The 26531-nt window shown below is 38.3% G+C and overlaps 1 protein-coding gene across 3 annotated transcripts in view; it reads left to right on the forward strand.

Annotated features, from left to right (window-relative positions):
- Positions 1–4819: 4819 nt before the first annotated feature.
- Positions 4820–26531, forward strand: part of LOC111583766 (cingulin) — a 28700-nt gene continuing 6988 nt past the window's right edge. The window contains exons 1-15 of one of the 3 annotated variants that reach the window (XM_035958523.2): positions 4820–4986; positions 15981–16832; positions 16942–17045; positions 17180–17249; positions 18757–18852; positions 19569–19690; positions 19882–19993; positions 21145–21357; positions 22044–22192; positions 22371–22397; positions 23667–23787; positions 23887–24099; positions 24948–25169; positions 25258–25506; positions 25593–25763. In XM_035958523.2, the coding sequence (XP_035814416.2) occupies positions 16005–16832; positions 16942–17045; positions 17180–17249; positions 18757–18852; positions 19569–19690; positions 19882–19993; positions 21145–21357; positions 22044–22192; positions 22371–22397; positions 23667–23787; positions 23887–24099; positions 24948–25169; positions 25258–25506; positions 25593–25763 (2697 nt within the window). In that variant the 5' untranslated portion in view covers positions 4820–4986; positions 15981–16004. The remainder of the gene's footprint in view (positions 4987–15980; positions 16833–16941; positions 17046–17179; positions 17250–18756; positions 18853–19568; positions 19691–19881; positions 19994–21144; positions 21358–22043; positions 22193–22370; positions 22398–23666; positions 23788–23886; positions 24100–24947; positions 25170–25257; positions 25507–25592; positions 25764–26531) is intronic. The other 2 variants (XM_035958524.2, XM_023292994.3) reach the window with 2 other exon arrangements.

A 26531-nucleotide genomic window follows, 5' to 3' on the forward strand; every position in this document is an offset into this window, starting at 1 on the left:
GAAGGAGAGGAAAGTTGGTGCGCGCAGACTGTGGGACGTCTCTGGGTTTGTGGGGAGGGGCTGTGTGGAGAGGCGGAGTAGGAGCTTTGCTCTAATAAGATCGGACTCAGCTACATCTGGAATAACATATGTGGTCAGTTCCCCTCTACAGATGCAGATAAGATCACAAAGGAGCGTTATGTTGTGTCTGATTTCTTTATGCATCTAATATTGCAAACAGTCTGCAACAATCTTTCCACTCCAAACAATCTAGTAAGTGCTTTTTAAACGAATTGTTGTAGGTGTTTGAGAGATAATGTCAAAAAATGTATACCAGAAATGCCTGGACTTTTTTTTTCTTTGAAGAAAAGGGTACGAGAGAATTTAATGTTTTTTTGAGGTTTTTTTGTTAGTAACACTACAAACATATTAAGTATAATTTCCCCCTTGGAAACAAAGCAACAGCCACCAAAGTCCAAATCCAAAGCTGCTTGACATATACATGCACTTATAAATGAGTTTTAAAAATATATTATTAATATTTACGTATCTTTCAAAAATCTGGAGAAAATGTGGAAAAAAATTGAAAATGTAAATGAAAAATTACAGATTTTTTCCTTTTTTCAGTGTAGTTGTGTTTAATATATATATATATATATATATATATATATATATTAAACACAACTATATATATATTCTTTTAAGAAAAGGGCACAAGATAATTTAATGTTTTTGTGAGTAACTCTACAGACACATAGATGATAATTTCCCCATTAGTGCAAAAAAAGGAACAGCAACCAAACTCTAAATCCAAAGCTGTTTTTTTTTTTTTTTTTAAAGCTTTTTCCTGCTTTATTGTTATCCTGACATATACAATACTGTTCAAAAAGTTGGGGTCACTTAGAAATGTCCTTATTTTCGAAAGAAAAGCATTTTTTTTTCAATGAAGATAACATTAAATGAGTGATAAATCCAGTGTAGACATTGTTAATGAGGTAAATGACTATTCTAGCTGGAAACAGCTGATTTTTAATGGAATATCTCCATAGAGGTACAGAGGAACATTTCCAGCAACCATCACTCCTGTGTTCTAATGCTACATTGTGTTAGCTGATGGTGTTGAAAGGCTAATTGATGATTAGAAAACCCTTGTGCAGTTATGTTAGCACATGGTGTTACGGGGGGGGGGGTGGCTGGAGAACCCAAGCGCAGACACAGAAACAGGCAGACAAGTAAATAAAGGAAAGAGTTTTATTAAACAAGATAACTAAACCAATACATGAAAATAGAACGGAACTGGGGGGAACAGAACTTAACCAACTACTAAAACTCTAACTCTATAAATACAAAAAACGGAAGTTTACAAAACTGAACTGAATTACAAAACTAAGCTGGGTAGGGATACTCACGACATGGGGAAACTGAGAACCGAGGGGGAAGACAGGCTGGGGAAAATCCATGAACAGGTTGGAGCAAAATAGAGTCCAAGAAGGGGAAATCCAGGAGGGGGGAGAGCAACAGAGTCCATGGGGCTAAAGCAGTCCGGAGGTGACAGGCTTGGTGGGGGGAAACAGAATCAAAGTAAGGATGTGAATCTTTGAGGGTCTGTGGGTCGATGATCCGGCAGGGAGTGAATGAATGAGCAGGGTTTAAATAGTGGAGGTGAGGTGGAGAACAGGTGAATGGTGTGACCTGATTGCTGCAGCTGAAACTCATTGTAGCAATCAGCAAACCAGAGTGCAGGCAGGTGAAGCAGGTGAAGCAGGAGGGAGAGAGACAGGGAGAGAGAGAGAGAGACATGAGGGAGAGGTGACAGACAGAGGGAGCCAGAGAGAGACAGGTCAAAACAAGCAGATGAGGAACAATGGGAGAAAAGAGAAAAGGAGGAAGAAGGGCAGAGGCTGGAGCAGGATCATAACACATGGATAAAAGTGGGAGTTTTCATGGAAAATATGAAATTGCCCGGGTGACCCCAAACTTTTGAATAGTAGTGTACCTGAACTTCTATTTTTCATTATAGATTGTATAACATGTCTGTAAGAAATGTAGAGAAAAATTTGAAAAAAATTAAACTTTCTCTAAATTTGCATATTAATTTTTACAGTGTAGCTATGGTTACCTTTTAAACTGTCAGGTATTTTTGTCAGCAGGACAAATTTGCTGATTCTTCCTTTACTTTTTATAGTTATATACACTGAAATGTCTGGATTTTTTCATTTTTCTTTTGAGAAAAGGGTACAAGATCATTTAATGTTCTTTGTTAGCGCATTACATATACATTTGTTTAATTTTACTATTGTGTGAAACAAAGAAGAGCAATCAAACTTGACCTCCAGGGCTGTTTTTTTCTGCTTTATTGTTATCTATGCCTATATATGTACTTAAAAAAACAAGAGTACCTTCAACAAGTAAACAATTAATCACTGAATTTGGAATACAAATACCTGGCAGTTCAGAAGAGGAAGTTTGACCATCAGAACCTCACACTTGTCCAGACGTTTTAAAGATTTGACAAGTCTGATTTGTATCATCATTTGCCTAAAAATAGCTGAATTTACCGTCTTTCTCCTGACAGCTAAATTTATCAAAGAACACTTACTTGCTACGTGTCTGAGATTCTCGGCATCACACATCTCACATTCTTGCAAAATTATCAGTTTAAAGAACCAAACTGACTCTGACTTCCCTCCCCTGCATAAAGAAAGAGATTGCTATATTTTAGCCATCACTTAACAAAAGACAAACAGAACCAAGATAACAACAACAAAATGGTATTTATTGTACTTTTGTTCTTCTTGTTTTGTCTCTTGCTTTGCTTCATTTCTATCTAGCTGCTGTAACTTGAATTTTCCCAGTGAGAGATCAATAAAGTTTATTTTATCTTAACAAAAATATAGAATGGATTATAATTTGAGCATTGGCTGGGACACATTAAACAAAGATCTAGATGTCCTACCCAAGAAAATTTTGAGTTTCCGACACTTAAATTTCTGCATTCAGGTGAATTTTTAAGCACCAACTTCTTCCTTTTCTGCATCAATTTATGTTGGAAATGTGTGTAAATAAAGCAAAACACAAAATCCAGGCGCAGTGATTGATAGAAGGCTTTTAGACATTCTGTGTTATTGTCAGATATATTCTCTTGTAGATGAATGAGTTTTTCTCATTTTGTATTACACCTGTTAGTTCACACACACATCATCATCAAGGTTTAATCATCTGTTGTCTCTAGCATATTTTGTTTTTGAGAAATAATCTCTTTAAATATACAGGTGGCACCTTTTCATGTAAATTAATTTCATATAATTAATATGCAAAGTCCTCCATTTTAATCACTCAGATGTCTTTCAGCAAAAATCCTGCACATATTCAAAGCTTTCTGGACATTCAGGACACATCACACAATAGAAAAATACAATGAAACTGGTTAAATATAATCTTGAAGTAACACTACTTCTGCTAGAGTAAGATATCTCATGTCAACTTTCAACAGATTTCTGTAGTCAGTTCCATGTTATTGGAGGTCGTGCACTTTAAGCTGAGGGTTAGTAGAGCTTTAAAGGGCCCTTAATGACGAAGCTGAAGATGATGATGATGTGTTCTACCAGCTGGTAGATATCACAGACTGTGGTTGCTCCATCTACTGGTAAATTGGAGAAACAAACCCACTGAGGCACCAGTCTGCACTCACATCAGTCCATCACTGGCCCTGAAAATGTGTTGTTTATCCAGTAATAAGCTGCAAATGATTCATCCTCATGCCAAATTTTGGTCAATGGTGCTTTTATAATTAAAGAAAAAAATTCTTTCTGGCTGGAAATGTCATAAACAAGTGACAAAAGACAGTAAGACATTGTGTTAGAGGTGTTAATAATCATTTTTCACGAGTTCTATGCTTTTTTCTTGTTATATTTCTCAGAAAATGCTTTCTTAGTATTTACTATTAGAGCTTTTATTTTCCTCCACATCAGCCCAACAGTAGTTCTAGTGTCTAACAGTGTTTCTGCAGGTCTCCACTGGGATTTAGTTCCTCCAAGTTTCCATCTCCAGCTCTTTGAAGGCTTCCTCTCCTTCACTCTGCTCTTCAGTTTCTCCACACATTCCGGATGGATTCAGATTTGGACTCCAGCCAGGCCTGCTGATCTACCATTCTTCCAGTGCAGGGCTCACGTCTGGCTTCCGAGCAGCCCTTTGACATGTTTCACAGTGTGGAACTGCTTGAACTTTTTCATGTTGCTTCATACTGTGGCTGCTGGACCTTGAAAACACTTGGATATGACTTTGTAGCCTTTAAATGTACTGTGAGCAGAAACAATGTGCAGTTCTCTCTCTCAGTAATGGATCCTAACTGCAGCTTCCTCAGCTCTTTGATTTTAGCATGACTTGTAATTGACTAGAGAACTACCTCATCAGCTGTAGAAGATGACAGAAATTACTAGTATCATTGTGGATGATTTAAAAGGTGCATTTTCTGTAAAAAATGGTGACAATTTCAAGGGTATGAATAATTTTGGACATGGTATTTTTAATAAAATAATGTCAAAAGCATAGAAATAAAAAAATGTATCATGAACATCATAAACTTGAAAATAAACATTAAAATCTGGCATGATTATCAAAAATTTGTAAGGTTTTACTGTTTATTTTACTTGGAGCAGAAACTCAAGTCTCCAAATGGTCTAAATACAGTCATTGATTGACGTAGAGAACCCACCAAAAGCAAATGCAGCTGCTATCTGTAGTCACGCCCATATTGCGGCTATAGTCCAATCAGAGCGCTCCCTGTGGCGGGGCTGGGCGGGACGGTTCCATCCATCCGACAAAGGTAACAGGTTGCAGTTTCAGTCCGCAGAATGAACTTGTTGCTGAGGTTGTTTATGTTGGACGTTTCTTCTTTTCCACCCACTTTTCTGCGTGTGGACTTTGACGAATGTGTGTGAAATATCTGTCTTATCATCCGGAGACCAAGACTGAAGGAGAAGCGGAGGAACAAGCTAGGGAAAAGAGGTAACTTTCCTCCAGTTCTACGGTTTATTTTTTTTTTTTTGGAGCTTCTCTCAGAGCCAGACGGCTAAAACCAGACAGACACGACTTCTCTGACAGTTAGTTAGCAGCTTTGTGGCGGCTTTTGTGGAGCTCTCCGGCACTTATTTCCTAATTTAAGCCCGTTAAATAGTACTTCATATCAGTATTGTGTCACTGTGGTTGTTTTTTTTTCCGTTGGTGAGTGTAGCTTTTTAGCTAGCTCTGTCTCGTGAGAAAGACAGAAACTGTTGATGCTACTAGCTAAAGTTACCTCAGGATGCCTCAGATTTGCTTGAAACGTGATGGTAAATAAATATAATCATGTGAATAGTGTAAAGCTGCAAGCAAAGTATAAAATTTGTGAGCTTAATTATTTTTGTAGTCAAATTTAAAGGCAGTTTCAGTGTCATGTTTATGCAGTCAGTGTGTCTCACCTGTTATCGTCAGGGGATTTGTCAATGGAAAAACATGCACCGAGGAACAGTTTACACCTTTGTTAGTGCTTCAAATTAAATATAAGTATGTTCTAAATCATTAGAGGCAATAAATCTGAGTAAAAACAGCCTGACATGCACTCAATGTGTGGTTTCACTTCTGTACAGGTGCTCAGGTGAAACTGACTACACACGCATGAAGGTGCAGCAGATTATAGTTTTGAAGGAGTTGTGTCATGAATTGCTCTAATCACTGCACTTAACCTGCAAAAGTCACTGACACGGGGTCATTTTAAAGTAGTTTTAATAGTTTGTGGTGATGCTCACGTCTGTACAAACGCAGAAAGGTGTATGTATTGCATTTAGTTTGACAGAAACTGTTGGTTGTGGACTGAAAGAACTGGAAAGCAGCATTAATCAATTGGTTGTTTGATCTTTAAAATGGTAGAAAATGGTCAAAGAAATTGTAAATCAGTGTCTCCCAAAGCTCAAGGTGACAATTTAAATGTCTTATTTTGTTTATGACCCAAAGATATTCAGTTTACTGTAATAAAGGAGGAAAGAATCCAGAAAATATTCAGATTTAACCCAAGCAGTTTCTGTGTATTTTTGCTCACGGTGGGCTCATTTCCGCAGTAAATGAGTAAGTCCTACACTTGCATGGAAACAGCACAACCATAAGTAGAAATATTCTGTAAAGGAAGAGACATTTATAATGCTATAAATCCTTAGAAAAAAAACTAAACTAAATTTAAATTTCTTTGATTATTTGTTTTAGAAAAATATTCAAAAGTTGGAATCAACATGTACAAGATTTTTCCAAGTTCCAGTAGATGTTGCCAACACTAGAAAAAAAAGGTGGCTTTACGTGCTGCGGATTTTACTGTTTATATTTTAATTTGTTTGCATTCTTGTCTCTGCTCCATTATCTGCTCTGTGTAAACACTGCCTGCAGTTCAGCCGAAAATCACTGTTGTTGTCACGTGACTGTTGGTTTCAGCTGAATCGCTAATGATTCAAAGGTTGCGTCAAGAAACGCAGAATTTTTCTGTGTTTTTCCTGTTTCTGGTTAAAGCAAATGGTTTATTTATGGCAATTTTTTAAGGGATACACGTAGATTAAAACACTTTTGATGAAAAAAATGCAATTTTAAGATAAGATCAAATAAGATAAGATCAACTTTATTCATCCCAGAAGAAATTGTTTTGCCAGAGTACAATGCAATAAACAATACACAAAGGTTAGTGGAGTATATACAATTACACAGGGGTTAGTAGTCCAATAGAAATAACAAAGAGTACAAAATGCAAAGTATGCATGTGTCAAGTGTCTAGAAAAAGATAAAAATAAATATAGAACATAAAATAAGACAACACAAGTCCAAAATGTATACTGTAATCTTAAATTTTATAGCTTAAACTTCATTGCCTGTCTGAAATTTAAATATCTATCAGTAATTTCTGTCTGTACATTGTCTTGGTCTGGGAATTGGTGTAATTTTAGACAACCAGCTGGCAGGTTTTGAGTCTCAGAAGATAATTATTTTTGGTTAAAAATCACTCAAACTGATTCATTGATTTTCAAAAAATAGCTTTTCATTGATTTAATATATGACAACTAATCAATTAATTGGCAGTTTTAATAAAAGAGTGGCCTAATGTCAGACACACAAGCAGATAATGCATTCAGATGTGAAGATATAATCCCATACATCAGCCTCTCTCCCATGAACACACACTCAGCCTGTATGGGTGAGAATAGAAACAAGTGTGAGGAATGTGTGGAGAGGGAGGGCTGTGTTTATGCGCTCCTAATATGGTGTCATTTGTGTACTATTTGGTAACACTGGAGTCTGCCTTTGTTATGCCAATGAACTCTTTGGGATTTGAAAAGAGGCATAAATGGCTGTTTGTTTGAGTGTGAAAGAGGAGCAGTGGCGACTTCGTAGTGGAGAGGTTGACTGCCGGAGAGGGAGGACGAGGGTCTGGTTTTAAGTCAAGAATGTAATGGAGAGGGTCCTTTAAGACCAGGGGAGGAAGAAGCTGCTTTTATGGCTGTTTGTTACACCCTCACGTTTCTATTTTCTAGGTTATGCCTGTAAAACCTAATGATTCACGTGGAATTAAAGGTGTGAGCGACTTTTTTACAGCATGTCGGCTTGACAGGATGCTGTAAACTTGCTCTTAATATGGTCAAGCAGCGGAAATTGGGTGACAGTAAGGCTGCACAATGCATTTATTTGTTTTTTTAAACAGGAATTTTCACCAGATGATGAAGAATTATTAATTCTACACAGATTGGGGTGATTTTGCAGGGAATACATCTGCATTAGTAATTAAAATAAATAGTTTTGAAAAAGCCATTTGGAGCTTTCTCATGTGGTGTAGCACTGGCAAAGGCATCTAAAGTTGTTTTTTCTTGCTTTGGATGCCTTTGCACTTGTCACACAGAGCTTTGTGCTGCTGATTTAAATGGTCCAACAACCAACACTGTGTTCCTGTTTGCAGTCAAATCTTCCTTTTTACTGCTTTGCATTTTTTTGTGCACATGTGGAGCTTGCATGTCAACAAACTGTCTTTTGAATACAGTTTAAAAGAAAACTCAGTGACTCAAAGAACCCTTAACTCAGAGGAAATGAGGTTTTGTTTGATCAAGCAGCAAAAAAACAGCAAATTATTTATTGCACAGTCCTAATTAAAATCAGTTTTAATAATCAGTTATTGGTTCAAGTACACACTATTAAATAAAAAATGACAAATAAAGTTTATGACCTGTGAGGATTAACTGCTGCTGTCTCTCTTCTATTATTACAAATTTAAAAGAGCCTGAAATAAAATTTTTTTTGAAACAACAGTTTGGCCAAAAAACACCTTCTGCAGTTCATTTCCTCACTGTTTTCCAGTAAAGGTGCATTAATTAATCAATCAATTAACTGATTTATTGTCAACTATTGAATTAATACCTAGCTACTTCGATAATTGATTAATCCTTTTTTAGACAAAAAAGACAAAATTCTCAAATTCCTGCTTCTTAAATGTCAATATTTTCTGTTTTCTTTCCTCCTTTGTGACAATAAACTGAATATCTTTGAGCAAAACAAGACATTTAAAGATGTCATCTTGGGCTGGACGACATTTTTCTCCATTTTCTGACATTTTATCCACCAAACAACTGATGGATCAATCTAGAAAATAATTGACAATCAGAATAATCATTAGTTCCAACTTTGTTTTCCAGTGCTTTCAGCCTCATTTGCACATCTTTCTGAGTGTAATAACTTGAAATTTTGATTTTTTAGATATTTTTTGTGTTTTTTAACAACCAATAATATATATATATATATATATATATATATATATATATATATATATATATATATATATATATATATATATATATATATATATGTATGTCAATGAGGCCAGCTTGAGAATTTCCAAAATTTTTACAATTTCTAGACCAAACAAATAAATGTAGAAACTAATACCCAGGTTTATGAGAAGTGAAACAAGCTTCAGTTGCAGACGTCTCTCAGAAACTCCCTGTGTTCAAATGTTTTGTCTGTACCACTCACAGGAAACACAATATGCATTTAATATTACATACTGTAAGTGCACAGAGTTCAGCCTGGAGGACGGATAAAGTCTTAAAATGAGTTTTGGCTCAAGTAACCTCCAGCTTCGGCTGCTGTCTGGAGCAGTTTGAGGCCAGAGATGATGTGAGCTCATGAACCAGACGGACTCCGTGAGTCAGCAGAGGCACTTTCATGATTCCACACTTCTCCCCTCGCTCTAATCTCCTAATTCTATTTCCTATTCCATCTCAGATCTTGACGGGGGGAAGCAGCTCCAATTCAATTTACTGTGTGAGAATTCAATTTGAGGCCCGAGGCAGAGGAACCGTCAGCATAACTGCAGGGTAGCAGGACTGGCAGGAGAATCCAAAAGCTCCAGATAGGGCAGATAGAGATGGCAAAGTGGGCAAAAGTCAGTGTGTTTCAGAGACTTATCTTTAGAGATTTATTATTTATTTAACGTGTTAGATTCAAGAAAGCAAAGAGCCCAATCTTTTAAATAATCAGTTCGTTGTTTGGTCTATAAAATGTCAGAAAATGGTTAGAAAATAAGGTGATTAGTGTTGTCCAAAGCCCAAGGTGATATGTTTGTCTTTTTTTTGTCCACACACCAAAGATATTTAGTTTACTGTACTGGAAGAGAAAATATTCACATTTAACCCTCTAAACTCAAAGTTGACTACTGTGTTGTTTTGTCCAAAGATAATCAGTTCAAAAGATTTTTAAAAAAAAATCATAATTACAATTTCTTAAAGCCCAAAATGTTATCACAAAAAGACTTGTTTGCTTAATTAACCCAAAGATCATCGTCATTCACTTCTTCTATATACAGAAACATAAATTTTTTAAAAAGTGGACCGAAACTAATGATTATTTCCATTGTCAGTTAATCTTTCAATTGTTTTCTGCATTAATCGATGAGTTTTTTTTGTTTTCTAAAATGTCCAAAAATGGTCAAAAATGTCGATCAGTGTTTTCCAAAGATGACAAATGTCTTGTTTTGTCCACAATACAGAGTTACGCAGTTTAAAAAGTTTTAAAAATTCATAATTATAATTTCTTAAAGCCCAAAATATTATTGCAAAATGTCTTGTTTGCTTTATTAATCCAAACATCATCATTCACTTTTTCTACATACAGAAATACACAATTTTCTTCGATACATGGCTGCAAATAACAAATATTTCCATTGTGAGTTCATCTGTCAGTTATTTTATGGATTAATTGTTTGGTTTCTAAAATGTCCAAAAATGGTCAAAAATGTCGATCAGTGTTTCCTAAAGATGAAAAATGTGTTGTTTTGTTCATCCAAAGATATTCAGTTTACTGTCAAAGAAGAGGAAAGAGACCATAAAATATTCACGTTTAAGACACTACAATCTGTGAATTTAAGACTTTTTTTGTCGTTAAAAGATACTCAAACTTAAAAATCGATTATCAAAACAGTTGAGAATTTATTCAGAAGTTGACAACCAATCAATTAATTGATTAACTGTTAAAACTCTTGTAGAAAACAGCCAAAAAAAATTGACTGCAGAAGGTGTTTTTTGGTCAAACCGTTGTTTCCAAGAATCTTCTAAAGTTTGCTATGAAAAATAGGAAAGATATTTTTCATAATTCTATTTCTCAAGCCCAAGGTATTATCGCCTAATTGGGTTTTGGCTTTTGGCCAGATGCCTTTATGAACCCAAAGATCAACAGTTTGGCAGTTAATCAGTTATATAGAGAAACCAATTGATCGATTATCAAAATAGTTGAGAATTCATTCTGAAGTTGACAACGTATCAATGAATCCATTAATTGTTGCACCTTTACTGGAAAAACAGCAAAGAATTGGACTGTAGAAGGTGAATTTTGGTCAAACTTTCAGACTGTTTTTACATTTACAACAAAAAAATTTAATAATTGTAATTTCTTACAGCCAGAGATGTTATCACCAAATGGCTTGCTTTGCTTTATTATCCCAAAGATTACCAGTTTACCATCACACGAGAGAAAGAATAGCAGCAAATACTAATAATAGAGAAGCTAAATCAACGGTCACTTGTTGATTGAAAGAATACACAAAATATAACCTGCCTTGTGATTTGCATGTCAATTTCACATCACAGGAACTAGTGAATAACAGGAACAAGCAGAAAACAGATAAATGCTGTCCTAGTTTCAGTATGGAAAGTATTATAGAGACATGTGGGAATTAAACCCCTAAAAGGGGTGTTTGGGGTCAGAACTGTAGGCCCTGAAACTGCCTTGTTGTAATCTGACGGACAGTGTGAGAGCAGAGGGGGTTAATTTTAACATTCTCAGAATTACTGCCCTCATTTTCCGCCCCACATCAACTACACAATGGGATGGTTCCCACTCACCCCCGTCCATATCAGATCTGGCACTGCATTCTTCCTCTGAGACAAATATAAAAAATAAAACAAAACACTACAGTGATGAAAACATGCAGGTGAACAGGGAAAGAAACGCTGCCTTACAGTTGGCTTTCTGTACGTCAGCTCTGCCCACTCATCGCCACGGCCCCACGGATCACCTCGGTTCAGATGAGCACGTCACATCGAATCAATGGATCGTGTTTTATGTGTTTCTCATATGACACAATCATCAGTGCATGACATGTTTGCTTGACCTTGGTGTAAAGACAGCGGGCTGCAGGCTTCATGCTCGGCTTCACAGATTCGTTGTGACACAGTGCTGCTTCCTCTGTGGGTCCCGAAGGGTGGAAAAAACTCAACTAGCTGCACACGTCTGATAAGTAGGTCTGTCTGTGGACAAAGCCGGGGCATCACGAGTGTGCAGATAGGTCGTTCAGTGCATTATCTTAGCCAGGGCTGCAGCTACTGGTAATTAGCACAGTCGATTCATGTGTCGATTACGTTCTTCGATATTTATTTGGGTCGATTTTGGTATAAACAGTCAAAAAAATGGTGAACAGCTCATCAGTCCTTTGTAGCTCTACTTACTATTTACATTCTCTATGCATAGAAAAGCACACGTTTCTACTGATTGTTTCCATTGTCGGTTAATCTGTTGATTATTTTCTGCATTAGTCGGTCAGTTGTTTGGTATACAATGTCAGAAAATGGTGATAAATGTCCATCAGTGTCTCAAAGATGGGAAATGTCTTGTTTTTCTCAAATATATCCAATTTACTGTCACAGAGGAGCAAAGAATCTAGAAATTTTTCACATTTAACAAGCTGCAATCACAAAATTGAGATATTCCATAAAGATTTACTCAAATTGATCAGCTGATTATCAAAATAACTGAAGCTTAATAATAATAAAGAACTTCTCAATTAATCGTTGCAGCTCTAGTTGTGTTTCACTGTACACAAATTTCTTGGATGCAGGGCTGCAACTAAGGATTATTTCCATTGTCGATTAATCTGTTCATTATTTTCTGCAGTAATCGATTAGTTGTTTGGTCAATAAAATGTCAGAAAATGGTGAAAAATGTCAGTGTGTTTCAAAGATGATACATTCCTTGTTTTGTCCCCATCCCAAAGACATTTGATGTACTGTCCTAAAGGGGCAAAGAAACCAGGAAATATTCACATTTAGCAAGTTGCAATCTCAAAATTTTGACATGTTTCTTAAGAAATTACTCAAACTAGTGATGATGAATTAACTACTAATAGATTTCTCTTTGCAGTTTTACATAGTACAAGCATTTCAACCATAACACCACTAGGTTTTTGGAGTTGGTTTTAGCAAAGTGTAGCAAACAAGTTAAGTATAAGTATAAATTAGAAACCCTTCATACTATCCATCATGTAGAAAATATGTCAGAAGTAGAGCTACAACTGATATTTCCATTGTCAGTTAAGCTGTTGATTATTTGCTGGATTAATCAATCAGTTGTTTGGTCTATAAAAAGTCAGAAAGGGTTAAAAAAAAAAAAAAAAAAAAAAAAAAAAGAAGAATAAATATCATTAATGTTTCCCAAAGCCTAAGATGGCAAATTTAGGTTTACTGTCACAGAGCAGGAAAGAAGCTAGAAAATATTCACATTTAAGAAACTGTAATCAGAGAATTTTGACTTTTTTTGCCTTGAAAAAAATACTCAAACCATCTGTCAAAATACCTAATAGTTAAAATCTGATCACTTAATCATTGAAGCTCTAATAATATGGGACAAACATCCCTTAATATTTCTTTAAAATCTTCAAAATATACACAAAGATGAAAAAAAAAACTACCAAGTTGCTGAAAAATCACTACTTTTGTCACATTAACTACAAAAATAACTGTCCTGCTTCTTTCCTTCCATGTTTCTCAAAAGTAGCTCATGTTGCTTTTGATTTCCCATCCTTTTTTTTTTTTTTTTTTTTTGCCTCAAACCTAAGATCAAGAATAAACTGTAAAACTTTTGACATTTTTGCACCAAACAAATGTTTAAAGACATTGTAAAACTTAATTTTTCATGTCTACTCACTGCATTATCAACTAATCTTTTCAGTTGTAGCTTATACTGAGAATAGCCCTGTGTCAAATAGGACTGCAACTAACTCGATTAATTTGTTTATTCTTATTATTTCCCCGATTAACTGGTAAGTTCTTTGCTCAATGTTTCTGAAAACAAACCAGAAACCAGATAGTACTCACTTTTGAGATGATATGAGATCATGTGAATTTTCTAAAACAAATTACTGAAACTGATTAACTGATTCTCAAAATACCTGATGATTATTTATTGACTGAGAACTAATCAATAGATTATTATAGCACTAACCTTCCCCTGTCCTTGCCCTGAAGCTGTTTCATGTATAAATATTCATTTTCACAGCGAGGACTGTCCTTCATGGCTCACTTTGCTGACTGTATTTTATCCACTTCTGCCTCTGAATAGCTTGGCTGGCTTTGTGCTGCGTCACACAGCTTCCAAAATCAGTGTGGACAGAAAAACGTGTGTGTAGCGTTTTAATAAAGCACGTGTCAGTGCAAAGCAGAGTTATACATTTGTAGTCAGTGAGTTGGAGGGAGGTTTGTTACCGCGCAGGAACAGCTCAGCTCTGGATTTTATCACACCAAGGGCTGATAAGAAAAGAAAAGTGGAGTGTTTTTTCTCTCTCGCGTGTCACCCTCCCTTTTTCCACTTTCTATCTCTCGCCTCGGAAAGCTGTGAGTGGAAGTGTGAGGTGCAGAGCGGCGAGGTCAGGAGGGAGTGTTGGAATAGTTCTGGAGTGAGTTTAATGAACCGTACCATTGTAATGACACGGGGATGAGATCTAACAGTGTGACCTTACACAGTTATTAATCAGTACCTGGAACGTCCTGTTCGGCTCTTTATACCGTTGCCAGAGACAAATAAGCTCAGCCGAGACTTAACCTTTACACAGGTGCGATCAGTGGATGCATAATATCAGATTTTGCCATCGTTTATCAGATTTAGCAAAATCGAGTCAAAAAATAACCCAGAAACTGCACAGTGGAGGAACAAAAACAGTGGTTACTAGTTGCTGCCTGTCTGAGTTGAAGCTGTCAAAAGTTTTGTTGAGGGAATTAGCTTTGGTATCTGGCTGGAAAGTTCCAAAAGTTTGGAAAGGCTTAGTTCCTCACAAGGGGAAAGTGATATGTGGGTGTGTGCACTCAGGTTAATGACTAATGGAGTGCACCGAGAACAAAGTCCACACAGGCAGTCAAGAGGCAGAAACTAAGTGTTGCTGCCTATAAATCTGTGTCCCTCTATTTGTTCAAAGCCGGCCTGAATCTCTGAACTTTTACTGTGAGGGCACTCTCTGTTGGATTTTCTCATTAGAGAGGTTTTTTGGGGCCTGAAACGAGTTATATTTTTGTACGTAAGAAATCAATCTTGATGCAGACTCCTTAGATTTGTTTTAGACTGAAATATAATGTTAAAAACTATGAAAAATCATCCCATCAGTGCTGTTCTGGTGGAAAAAACTGCATGACCCACATTACTCAGACCAGTATTTTAAGTAGTCTCATATCAGCTGATGTATGGTGGAGTCTATTTTGTGTTTTTAGTAAATGTGACCCAGCAGAAATCTCTTTTTTTTGCTTTATTTCTGTTTTGCTTTATTCAGTTTCTTGGCATTTTGGTCTCCTCTCACATTTTTCCTCACTGTGCTCTCATTTTTCACTGCAATATAAAGTCTTCAACCTCCATGAAAACCATGTCTAGAAGTAGAGAGATTGTAGATTTTACAAAAATTGGAACACATAACATTTTTACCAAATGTCCATGTCTGTTACTGAAAAAGTTGGCACCACACACCATAGATATTTAACTGTTTAGATCACAACAGAACAGCCTCTACATGCTTTTTCTCTCTACTCTGCACATCAGTTCTAGAAAGATGTTTCACCATGCTGAATGTATCTTCCAACAACTTGCTATTCTGTTTACTGTTTTTTAACCATGCTGCATTTATTTTATTGATCCAGAAGGTTTTTATTTCCCTCTCTGCTCTGAGAAAACACTGCCTGCAGTTCAGCTGAAAACTTCTGAATTTTTGTCATGTGACTATTGGTCGCAGCTGAGTGCATCATTGCTCCTCAAGTGAACCGAGGAGGATTATTTTCACAGGATATGATGATTTTTTTAAAAATTAGACATGCAGAATAATGAATTTTTATAATGAAATATCACAATTGAAAGCTTAGGTTTGCGTATTTTTCAAAACTGAGCCGATTGGCCGACATGATGTGTTTAGAGATGGTCAAAAAATTCAAAATCTGACAGTTATATTTGTTTTCACCATTTCTGACTTTGCTAAGTTGTGTAATTTTGGTGATTTTTTTTTTTACATTTTTTTTTCAGGATAACGTGACTGTCAAGCCTGCCAGCGTATTTAAGTTCAAATGGTTTATATAATAATGAAAATGTGTGCAAGACACTGAACTCTGGTTTAGAAGTTTACATTTTAATTGTGATAATGTTCGGTTGGAACAAAAAAAGCCTCTGCTTTAACCATTTATTTTTTCTTCTCATCTTAGCGTCCTTGCTGCTCCGTTACCACCATGAGTGCACCATCTTCAGGCCGAAAGACCCCGGTGGATTACGGCGTCCAGATCCGCTTCATCAATGATCTAAAAGACACCGGTGGAGGGCAGCCCGGGCCCCAGCCCAAGGCCAAGACCCAGAATAAATATGGTGTCGCAGTGAGGGTGCAGGGCATCGCCGGCCAGCCATATGTGGTCCTGAAGGACGGACAAAAGGGGGACTCGTATGGGGTCCAGCTCAGGACCGATTACCAATCTGGCTACAGCAGCCTTCCCCGAAGGAGAGACAAGGCCGAACCAGGAACTGAGGGGGCAGATGTAAGAGGAGGAGGGCAGGGAGGAGCTCTACGTCGGGCTCAGTCTCACGGGTCGCTGCTAGACAGAGATGGCGAGTCGGGCAATGGGGATTTTCAGCTATCTAGACCACCAGGGGATGGGAAGTCTGGTAGTTATGGGAACCTGGATGCAGGAATTGGAGTGAGAGGAGACAGAGAGCAGAACTGGTCTGCCAGTAACAGAAATGGTAGCATGGAGAGGAATATGTGGGGTGGTTCATATCAAACCGGGTTGGACAGATCAGTGAGAGACAACCAGTCACACCCTGAACCTCCACAACAAGCAAATCATTCTAATCAGAGACCTGTCAGCAGACAGAAAAACAGATTCGATGGTGTTAATGCCGGCGGCCAGCAGAGAGGACGAGAGTCTCCTCTCCTCACCCCCAACGCCTACACCTCACCTCCATCCTCAAATCACAGCAGCTTGGGACGCAACCAGCCCACTAGACCCCGGGTTAATCAGTGGACGAAAGAGGAAACTCCACCGGGGAGTCTGACCGAGACACAAGTAAGTACCCGGTCTTCTCTGGTTGGGCTTTACAGCTGATTTTCAGTGAGCTCCAAACACCACAAAGCATGCAACATTGCAAGAGTAGTCTTCTGATCTATGTCTTAAGGTGACCCCTGACCTTTTGCTGGACCAGGGTCACAGTGCAGAGATGAGCAGTGAGGACGAGGAGGAGCAGATCATGAAGACGATTTACAACATCCTGAAGCAAGGGTACGAGTCTCCATCTTATCCTCATGCTACTACCTCAACACATTAAGGTTTCATGAATTTATCTTAGTCAATTTACAATTACACATTACAGTTTTGTAAATAAGTCACATTTGGACCTTTTCACCTTCCCTTAGGAGCAATGACAGCGATGTTATTATCCGGCACAAAGTCAAGATCATCTGTCAGAGGATTGAGAACCTAAAGGTTTGCTCTTTATTTAAATTGGTGAATTCTGTGAGGAATTTTTCTTGTGCTGTTTAACAAAGAGACATTCAAAATTGCATAACCTTTTGATAATTGCATCATCTGTAAGTTAAGCATTGGACTATTTCCTCTTATGAACAATCAAAAGCAAATAGTTTAGAAAGACTTAATTGAAAATTTAGGCCACGAAGTAGAAAATCAATGCAGCAAAAGTGAATGCAGCTGGGATCGCTGAAACTAAACTGTCCACCTGTGATTTCTAATCAGTCTAACTGCATGAACATTGTTCTGAACCTGCTGTTAACAGCAGATTCATTTCTCAGTTTTTGACGTGTGGACTGTGTCTATCTGCATCGTGGCTCCACATGGAAAAGAACTGACAAAGGAACTAAAAAATCTGACAGTGAAACTTTAAAAAAGAAGGAAAAGGATAAAGATCAGTGAGTAACTATCAGTGAAACACAGTGTCAGCAGTAATCAGGAGGTATAAAAGGAGTCATGGTACCAGTAATCATGGCTGCAGTGGTCGTCCTCCTAAAATAACTCCTTAAACAGTCAACTACTTTCACAATCTAGCTGTGACAAACAGACAACAGCTGCTTCAGACTTGACACAGGGGTTATCAATGGAAATCGGAGTTTCTGTGAAGCTCAGATAGTGTGAAGGACCCTTCAGAACATCAGCCTCTATGCATGGAGGACAAGAAAAAATAATCCTTGCTTCCTGCTCGTACAAAACTGCAGGAACAAACTTTGTTAAACAACATGTAAAGAAGCCTGATGAATGTTGGGAGAACATTCTTTGGTCAGATACAGATAAATGAGTTGGGCTCAGATGGAGTCCAGCATGTTTGGTGTGAACCTGACCAGGACTACCACAGTGGATGCATAGTCCTGACAGTGAAGCATGGAGGTGGGAGTGTGATGATGTGGGGCTGTGTGGATGTCTGTGGATAAACCAAAATGCTGGCAGACAAGAAGCTGGAAGAAGAGGAATATTCCAGCATGAGAACCATCCAAGGAAAGCTATGAACCCAGACAAGTTTGAGGCCTGACTTGAATCCAACGAACATCTGTGGGGGTATTTAAAGAGAAAGTTAGAGCAGCACAACCCCTCCAGCAAGGAGCAGCTGAAAAATGCAATCTCTGAAGAATGTGAGAATATTTCTGCAGAAATGTGGTGTCATCCATGCTGAGAAGGGTTTAGTCTATGATCAAAATAAAGGTGGACATATGAAGTATGGAAAAATAAAAGATTAGGATCGCTGTAATGAAAAATGGACTGACTTGGGTTGCATTGACGTCCTACTATGGGACCTGTATTTTTAACATAGTAAATCTTAACTTCAAGTTTTGTATTTTACATCAAAAATAGCCACCTGTTCAACTTAAAAGTGATGCAAAAAACTGTAAGGTAATACAGTTTGACATTTCAGTGATAATGCACAGAGTTGCACTCAGTTCCGTTGTGTATTGTCCGTCTCCCCTTACAACCTTTTCGTTAACAGCCCAAAGAAAGCCCCAGAGAGGAGTGGATTAGAGAAAAACGGGAGCTTGAGACAAAAGTGGCCAAACTACAAACTGCCCTGCAGGAAGAAAGGAAGGTAAGTAGAGCCGAGAGAAAGTTGTGGGTGTCTTATGACCTTCAGTGTTAACATTTTAGTTGTTTTCTTTCTTTCCTTTTTATGCTTTTAATCTAAAGTTAGTAAAGGTGTCACTTTGAAGAATGTTTGCGACAGTTTCAGGTTGGTACTTTAGTTTTTGTGTCCTGGATCTCCCACTGAGTCTGGCTGATTGGAGCTGGCCGCCACCAGAGGATGTTAACATTCAGAGAGTCACCTGCCAAATTCACTCAGCTCTAATTACGTGGATCACATCCAATGTCGCACATAAACTCTCCTCGAAATGAGAGCAACAAATGCCAATTGAAGGAAACCACTTCCAGCAAACATCCTCAGAGTTTTTGTGCCTTTTTAACTAATCTAACCAGGAGGGCTGGGGGGTTCCTGGGAGTGTGCTTCCGATTAAGCCTCAGATTAATCCTTAAATCCCTGTGGCCTGGTCAGAGGTGCACTCACACACACACACATACAATAATCTAACTTCAATAATGACTCATTATATGTCGGCTTAAGGAAGCTGGGCAGGTCTTAAGCTCTAATAGCTCTTAATAACTTAATCCTTTATTCATATTGATCGGTGGGCAAATGCCGGCCTGCTTCAGCATTTCCTAAAAAGCCCTTTGTTTATGCCACCAGAGCCACCTGAAGTCTCATGTTTCACCGCCTCTCATTTATTCATCATGTCTGCTTGTGTGCAGGACTCCGTTAGCAATTCTGATCCCGCTCTGAAAGCTGAGCTGGAGTCCTGTCTGGATGAAAACGTGCAACTGCAGGAGATGCTGGGCCGCAAGAAAAAGGAATTAAATGAAACACAATCAGAGTGAGGACACGAAAGCACACACACTCTCAGACACGCAGACAAAAGGCAGCAGGAGGGCGACGTGGTACCATTATCTGTGGGACGGTTTCACCAAACAAACTGGCTACTGTGGCTTATTCACAAGACAAACAAGTATGTCAGTTATTTCAGCTCAAAGAATCATTCACTGGTGTGTTGTCTTTGGCCTGCAGGCTGACTCAGCTGCGAATGGATCGAGAGAACGCAGAGACTCGGGTCAGAACGATGGAGGACCAGCTGGCTGAGCTTCAAGATGAACTGAGAAGAGAGAACGGCAACAAGACGGTAGCATAAACACACGGTCACACAAAACACACCTACACACATAATAAATCTTGACTTTTCTAAAGAGTAGTTTTATATGCATCTTCTTATTTGAAGCTGGCTAAGTTGAAGAAGCCATTACTGTTAAAAGGAAAATTTATTTTAAACCCTTTTGCTCACTGTAGACTCATTTTTCACTGCAACTTAAAGTCCTGCACCTTTATGGAAACAGAACAACCACGACTAGAAGCAGAGAGAAGTGAGAAATGTCTTCTAGGCACTATGACAGAATACTGTGAATCATAAAACACGAAAGTTAAATTTCTTTGATTATATATTTTAGAAAGATTTTAAAAACCCGGAATCCTGGAAGTTTGTTACCAATTGTGGAAAACAATGATGACTCTAAACACTGTAGATATATTACTACTTACAGTTTCTTTAGTTTTTATTTCTGTTTCTGCTCTATATAAGCACCGCCTGCAGTTCAGTTGAAAAGTCAGTGAATTTTTGTCACGAGTGTTGGTCGGAGTTGAATCAGTCCATGCTTCCCAGTTGCACCGAGAGTGCAGAATTTTATTTTATTCTTTCATAGAATGTTGTTTCTGTAAAGACTTTATTCAAGTGAAATATATATCTGTATGTTTCACTTATGATGCTTTTAATAAAATGCTGCAATCTTTAGCTGAGGTTTAGTAATTTTTCCTGTTGAAATGGAAAGTAATACATAAGTAGGTAAGTAAAAAATCCACAATTTCCTTCTGTTTTTACAGTTTCTTGCCTCAATAATTGGTGTCGCTTTGGCAATTCAAAAAACAAGAACATATTTTCAAACCAGTCTGCGATTCTGGGCCTCATATTATTAATTAGTTTTAAAATCTGTGAACATAAAATCCAGATGTGTGCACATTATACAAGCTCCAAAATTAGTATTTTTGAGCAGAAAATCATCCTTGCAAAGGAGCATTTTGCTCTACGTGCACAAATCTTGCGAACATAGACTTGTTGCAAGCAAGGCCCATAGTTTTCGCAAAGCAGAAATGCTCTCTGCAAGGGATGTTTTCCATTCATGGATGTTGTTCTCTGAGCTCTTATCACATGCGTGCTCCTTATATGCTGTCGTGAGACTAAATAAATGGCATATATCAGCTGTATTTTCCTCGTGTCTGCAGGACCTGGTGTCCTGTCAAACGCAGCTGATGGAGGTTTGCCAGCTGAAACAGAAGCTGGAGGAGACGCTGAGGCAGAGAGAGAGGGAGCTCACGGCTCTGAAAGGCGCTCTGAAGGACGAGGTGGCGACTCACGACAAAGAGATCGAAGCCCTTCGAGAGCAGTACAGCGTTGACATGGAGAAGCTCCGCAGCAGCATGGACCAGGTGTCTCAGGTGGGAAACACCTGAACGCCACTCACATTTAACAGGAAATTTTGGAAGAAGTTGAAGACGAACCAGAAAAGTTTCTTTCTCTGCAGTGACAGTATATGTATTTTCTAGGGCTGTGGCCTGTTTCACAAATGCATGTTGCAACTACTTAATATTGATGTAAATGGTGCCAACATCCAGTAACTCTATCTGCAAAGTGTAGATCTTTTTACCAACTTAACATGAGAAAAGATCTTTTTTGTTGTGTGTTGTGTTGACTTTGTGTGTTGCATGTTTCATAAAACGGGATTCAATTCGACCTATTCAATCAATTGATTTCAGCTCAATTCGATTGGATTCGTGATGAATCAGTTAAATACCAACATTGCCTGAAGAACTTCTCAAGTCCATCTGAGACTACAGGAGTTTTAATATCCCCCCAGATTTTGAAATCAGGTTGCACAAAGAGAGAAACTTCACATATATTCATCTCTATTCCTGGACATACTGCAGGCACAGTCCAGTTTCATTGCAGAGAATGCTCATCCGTGGTGTTCTGTCTAGCAGCATTTTGTGCCTTTTTCTTGAATATTAGAAAGAAAAAAACATTTAAATTTGACCTCTTCCATTTAAATAATGCAAGTCACAAAACTGTGGAATTCAAAGGATGTAATACAACATTGACTCAATAACTGCGTCTCTTCTTTCAGTCTCATGCAGGAATCGAGGCCGAGCGGCTGCGTGTAAATGCATCAGTTCGCACTTTGCAGCAGCAGCTGGAGGACTGCAGAGACGAAAGCAGCCACTGGATGGAGCAGTTTCACGCCACCAGAGATGAGCTGCGAACAACTAAACAAGAGTGAGTCTTGTGTCATTCACACCAAATAACTTTTGGCACAATTACTACCCACCCGACTTTCACCTGGATGTGGATTTTGTCGTCGTCTTTTCATGGTTTCTCTTTGCACCTACTTTACTACTAATGTGTTTTTTCTCTCTCATCACGCCTGGTAAATGTTTCTCCCCCTCTCTGTCAGAGGGCCACCCGGCAACCCTGAAACACAGTGAGAGTCACTAATTAAATGGCGTTTGTGTTTAGATAAGCAGAGCTGTAGATGTGGCTAACTGTGCTAACAGCTGTCTCACTGTAGTGTCAAGGCCATTCACACTCCGCTCGCCTGATATACGACTTTTAATTTATGGCGGTGTAAAGTTCTGTTTGCACCTGAATGTGGCTGAGGACAGACTGCTCTAAATACCAGTCACAGTCTGAGGCTTCAGGAAATTATATTTTTACATTCTTCATGGTGGGTTTAGTTTCTGTGAACGCTACGTTTAACCCTCTGAACCCTAAGTAGTTACTGACCAATTCTTACTCACTGCAGGCTCATTTTTCACTGCAATATAAAATCCTTCACCTCCATGGAAACAGCATAACCATGACTAGAAGGAGAGAGAACTCAGAAATGAGTTCTGTGCAGTTAACGTAAATCATAATAAGTGTATTTTCTGTGAATATTTGTGTCACAAAAAGTGTAAAAAACTGAAATCAACATGTCCAACATTTTTCTAAGAGCCCACAGTTGTTACAAATACTTAAAAAATAGCAGTTGTACACATTACTGACATTGTACGACGTGTATTTTATCAGCTTCCTTACTTTTCTCCTAACTGTTCTGTGTAAACACATGCTGCAGTCCCTGAATTTCTGTAATGTTACTGTTGGCTGCAGCTGAATCACTAATGACTTCCCGGTTATGTCAAGGAGTGCAGAATTTTTTGTTTTTTAGAGAATCATGTCAGATTAAATGGAGATTTTTTTTTAAAGACATTTGTAGAATATAGTGATTTTACTAGAATATAATGCCTCTTAACCAGATGATGAGTCTTTTAAAGACCATCGCAAAGTTCAAAACCCGCCGATTCTTCCTGTTTTTATAGTTGCTGGCCAAAAGATTGTGTCGTTTTGGTGATTTCTTTTTTAGATCTGCCAGTGGATTTTGGGGTTCAGAGGGTTAATGAGAGACGATTAAGCTGCATCGGAGTGATGTGGATGGTCTTGTGTTTGTGTTTAGCAAAAAACATATTGTGTTAGTTTTTCCTGTGGATATATCTCACTGTGATGTGCTAGCAGAGAACGCTGATTTATGTTGTGTTGTTTGAAGATTAAATAATCACTTATTTGCTCATTGACTATACCAAAGTAAATTATCCACACTTGTCATAAATCGCATATCCAATCCAGCTGCTGTTGATGCGATAATGAAGCAGCGTTTAGAATAATTAAAAACGGTATGAGTTGTTGAGATCGGATGTATGCGCACATTTCTCAGACTCCTGCAAGCTCGTCTGGAGAAAGAGGAATTTGAGGAGGAGCTGAAGGAGCTCCAGGATAAAGTGAGCACCATGAAACAGCAGATGCCAGACCCCAGCCACGCACAGAGCCTCAACCAGGTGCAGCAAACATCCACGGAATTCCACATAATCACTGGTGCACCGGGGAATGACCCATTTTTACTAAAATGAAACTAAACTGTTCACATCTCTGCTTAGGAGGTGCAGCGGTGCAACGCTGATCTGCAGAAGACCAGGTCTGATTTGGAGAAGCAGAGGACGGAGTATGACAAGAAGGTCATGGAGGTCATCTCCATAAAAAAATCTCATCAGGACCAGGAGGCTGAACTCAAGTATGAAATCGATCGACTGAAGGACCAGTTACAGAGAGCGAAGGATGACTTCAGCAAGGCACATGAGAAAAATAAACGGGTTGGTTTAGTCTCAGTAAAAACATCTCTAAAGAGATAATTTATTTTTTTTGTTAAGTAATCAGTTAAGCACTGAGTTATTTATTCATCCCATTGCCAGAGTGGATTTTTATTTGATCAAAAGGTTTCTTCTGGCTGGAAATGATATAAAAAGGTGACAAAATACAGTAAAACATTGTGTTATAGAAGTTAATAATGAAATGTAACTATTTCCATGTCCAAAGTTATTTATTTTCTTTCCCAGTAAGCAGTACTAAAGCCTTTATTCTCTTCCACATCAGTCAAACAGTTGTTCTAGTTGCTAACAGTCTTTCTGCAGGTCTCCACTTTACTTCACTTGGTTATGTAATTTCCAGCCAGAAAAAATACTGTTAATCAAATAAGAAATGACTGTAAATCAAAAGTTGATGAGCAAAGTTAATGCATCAAAATGTAAAAACTAAAAAAATTACGTAAATTACAAAAAATTGAGACATACAGAAAGACTGCTAGCAACCAGAACAACTGTTGGACCGATGTATAGGAAAATAAAGACTTTGACACTGATTTATTGAGAGAGAATTCAAATAATCTTATCATTATCCTCTTTAACACAATGTCTCACCCTCATTTGTCACTATTTTTTTTATAATTTCCAGTCAGAAGAAAAGAATTGGTCAAATATAATTCACCGTAAATCAAAATTTGGCCTAGCACCTGGCTAACACAATAAAGTGTGATGGATATATAGTAGTTCTGAGATTGATTGCATGATTATATTTGTGTTTAAATGACAAGTAGATCATAAATGTTTAATTTTAATACTACTATAACTCTTGGTTGCAACCTTCCCTTGTATTTTTCCTGTAGCTCCCAGATCCAGCCACCATTACAGAACTGGAGCAGAAGCTCGGCGATGCACAGAGTGAAGCTAAGCAGCTCAAAGAGAAACTCTCATCAGCTGAAGATGAACTGGAGGCCAGTAAAACCCGTCTGAGTAGAGCTCAGATCGACATTAACTCCCTCCGTGACGCCCAGGAGGAGCAGGAGGAGGCCAACGCTCGTCTCAGAGAGAAACTCTCAAGATTAGAGGTAAAGTTCCCTCCTGACAAACAGCACAGTGTGGTAGATACCCTGAGTGCAGTCAAGCATAACTGGATCTCCCCCGTGGTTCACTCAGGCTCAGCTGCAGACCAACGCAACAGAGAGCTCAGAGGCGGAGCTCGCCCTCCACGCTGAGGCCAGAGGTCTGAGGTCTGAGCTGGACGAGGCCAAGAGAAAAGCTTCCAGAGTGAACCAGGAGCACCGTGAGCTCAGCCAGCGTCTGGAGGATTCAGAGAAGGACAAGGAGGTGCTGAAACAGACCATCAGCCAGCTGGAGGAGAGCAAACGGCAGCAGGAGAGAGCTCTGGAGAAACTCAACAAGGAGGTAAGAATGGGAGATTCCTGTACAACCTGGTTTAACCTCACTGGAGAATGCAAAATATTAAATCTCTTCTTATTTTGTCCTGTCAGTACGAGTCTCTGACGGCCTCCTCCAGAGAGGAGACGCAGGTTCTCAGGGCTCAGCTGGAGGACCAGAGGGAGAGAGCTCGAAAGGAAATGCAGGAGGCGCAACGTCATGGAAACGACGCTCAATCTGAGCTGGAGAGAAGCAACATCAGTATGAGGAGACTGGAGGAAGAAGTGGGTGTCTGAGTTTTGAATGTTTGACATCATGTTTGCTTGTTTCTATTGTGAAAATCAAGCAGCACCTGTTTTATACAGCCAGTTGACCAAATATGCCGGTCTTATGTCAGTTATTCTGACTTATTATCAGCTTATTTGGTGTCTTTTAGACAAGTTTAACATAGTGTAAGCTCAGTTACTCTGAGGCTGCAACCTTCACTTTAAACACAAACCATATAGTAGACTGATAGTGGTGTGCAGCCAGGCAGTAACATACTACAGAATGGGGCTGGCTAAGTGAAACTACCATGTTATTTAACTTCATTAACTAGTATCTGTCCAAGATGAAGTTAAATAAATAGCCTAAATAAATTGCATGATGATGATTAATAAGTTGTAGACGTACATACATGTATAATTATATGGCTTAGACTCATGCTGCTATACTACGTTTTCCAAATTGTATGGTAATAGCTACATTAGTAGGACAGTACAACAGCAAAACCTCATATTGACCTAACATATCAACACTCTGTAAACTGCATCAGGATTTCAAGGAGTTTTTCTATTTATGAATATTCAGAAACTACAGATGCATTTTCATTCCCATCATTATTATTCCTATTAATAAGGAAATGAATAATAAGGATGAAAAAAGACATGAATAGTAGATGCTGCTGCCTGCTATGTGTTTAGAAATACGTTAAATAGGAAAATATTTTTTGATGCATACATAGAAAGAGGAAGCTGGGAACTTTGATGAAGTTAATTAGTGACAAATCAACT

This window comes from Amphiprion ocellaris, chromosome 9 (genome assembly GCF_022539595.1).
Source record: "Amphiprion ocellaris isolate individual 3 ecotype Okinawa chromosome 9, ASM2253959v1, whole genome shotgun sequence".
Classification (NCBI taxonomy): Eukaryota; Metazoa; Chordata; class Actinopteri; family Pomacentridae; genus Amphiprion; species Amphiprion ocellaris.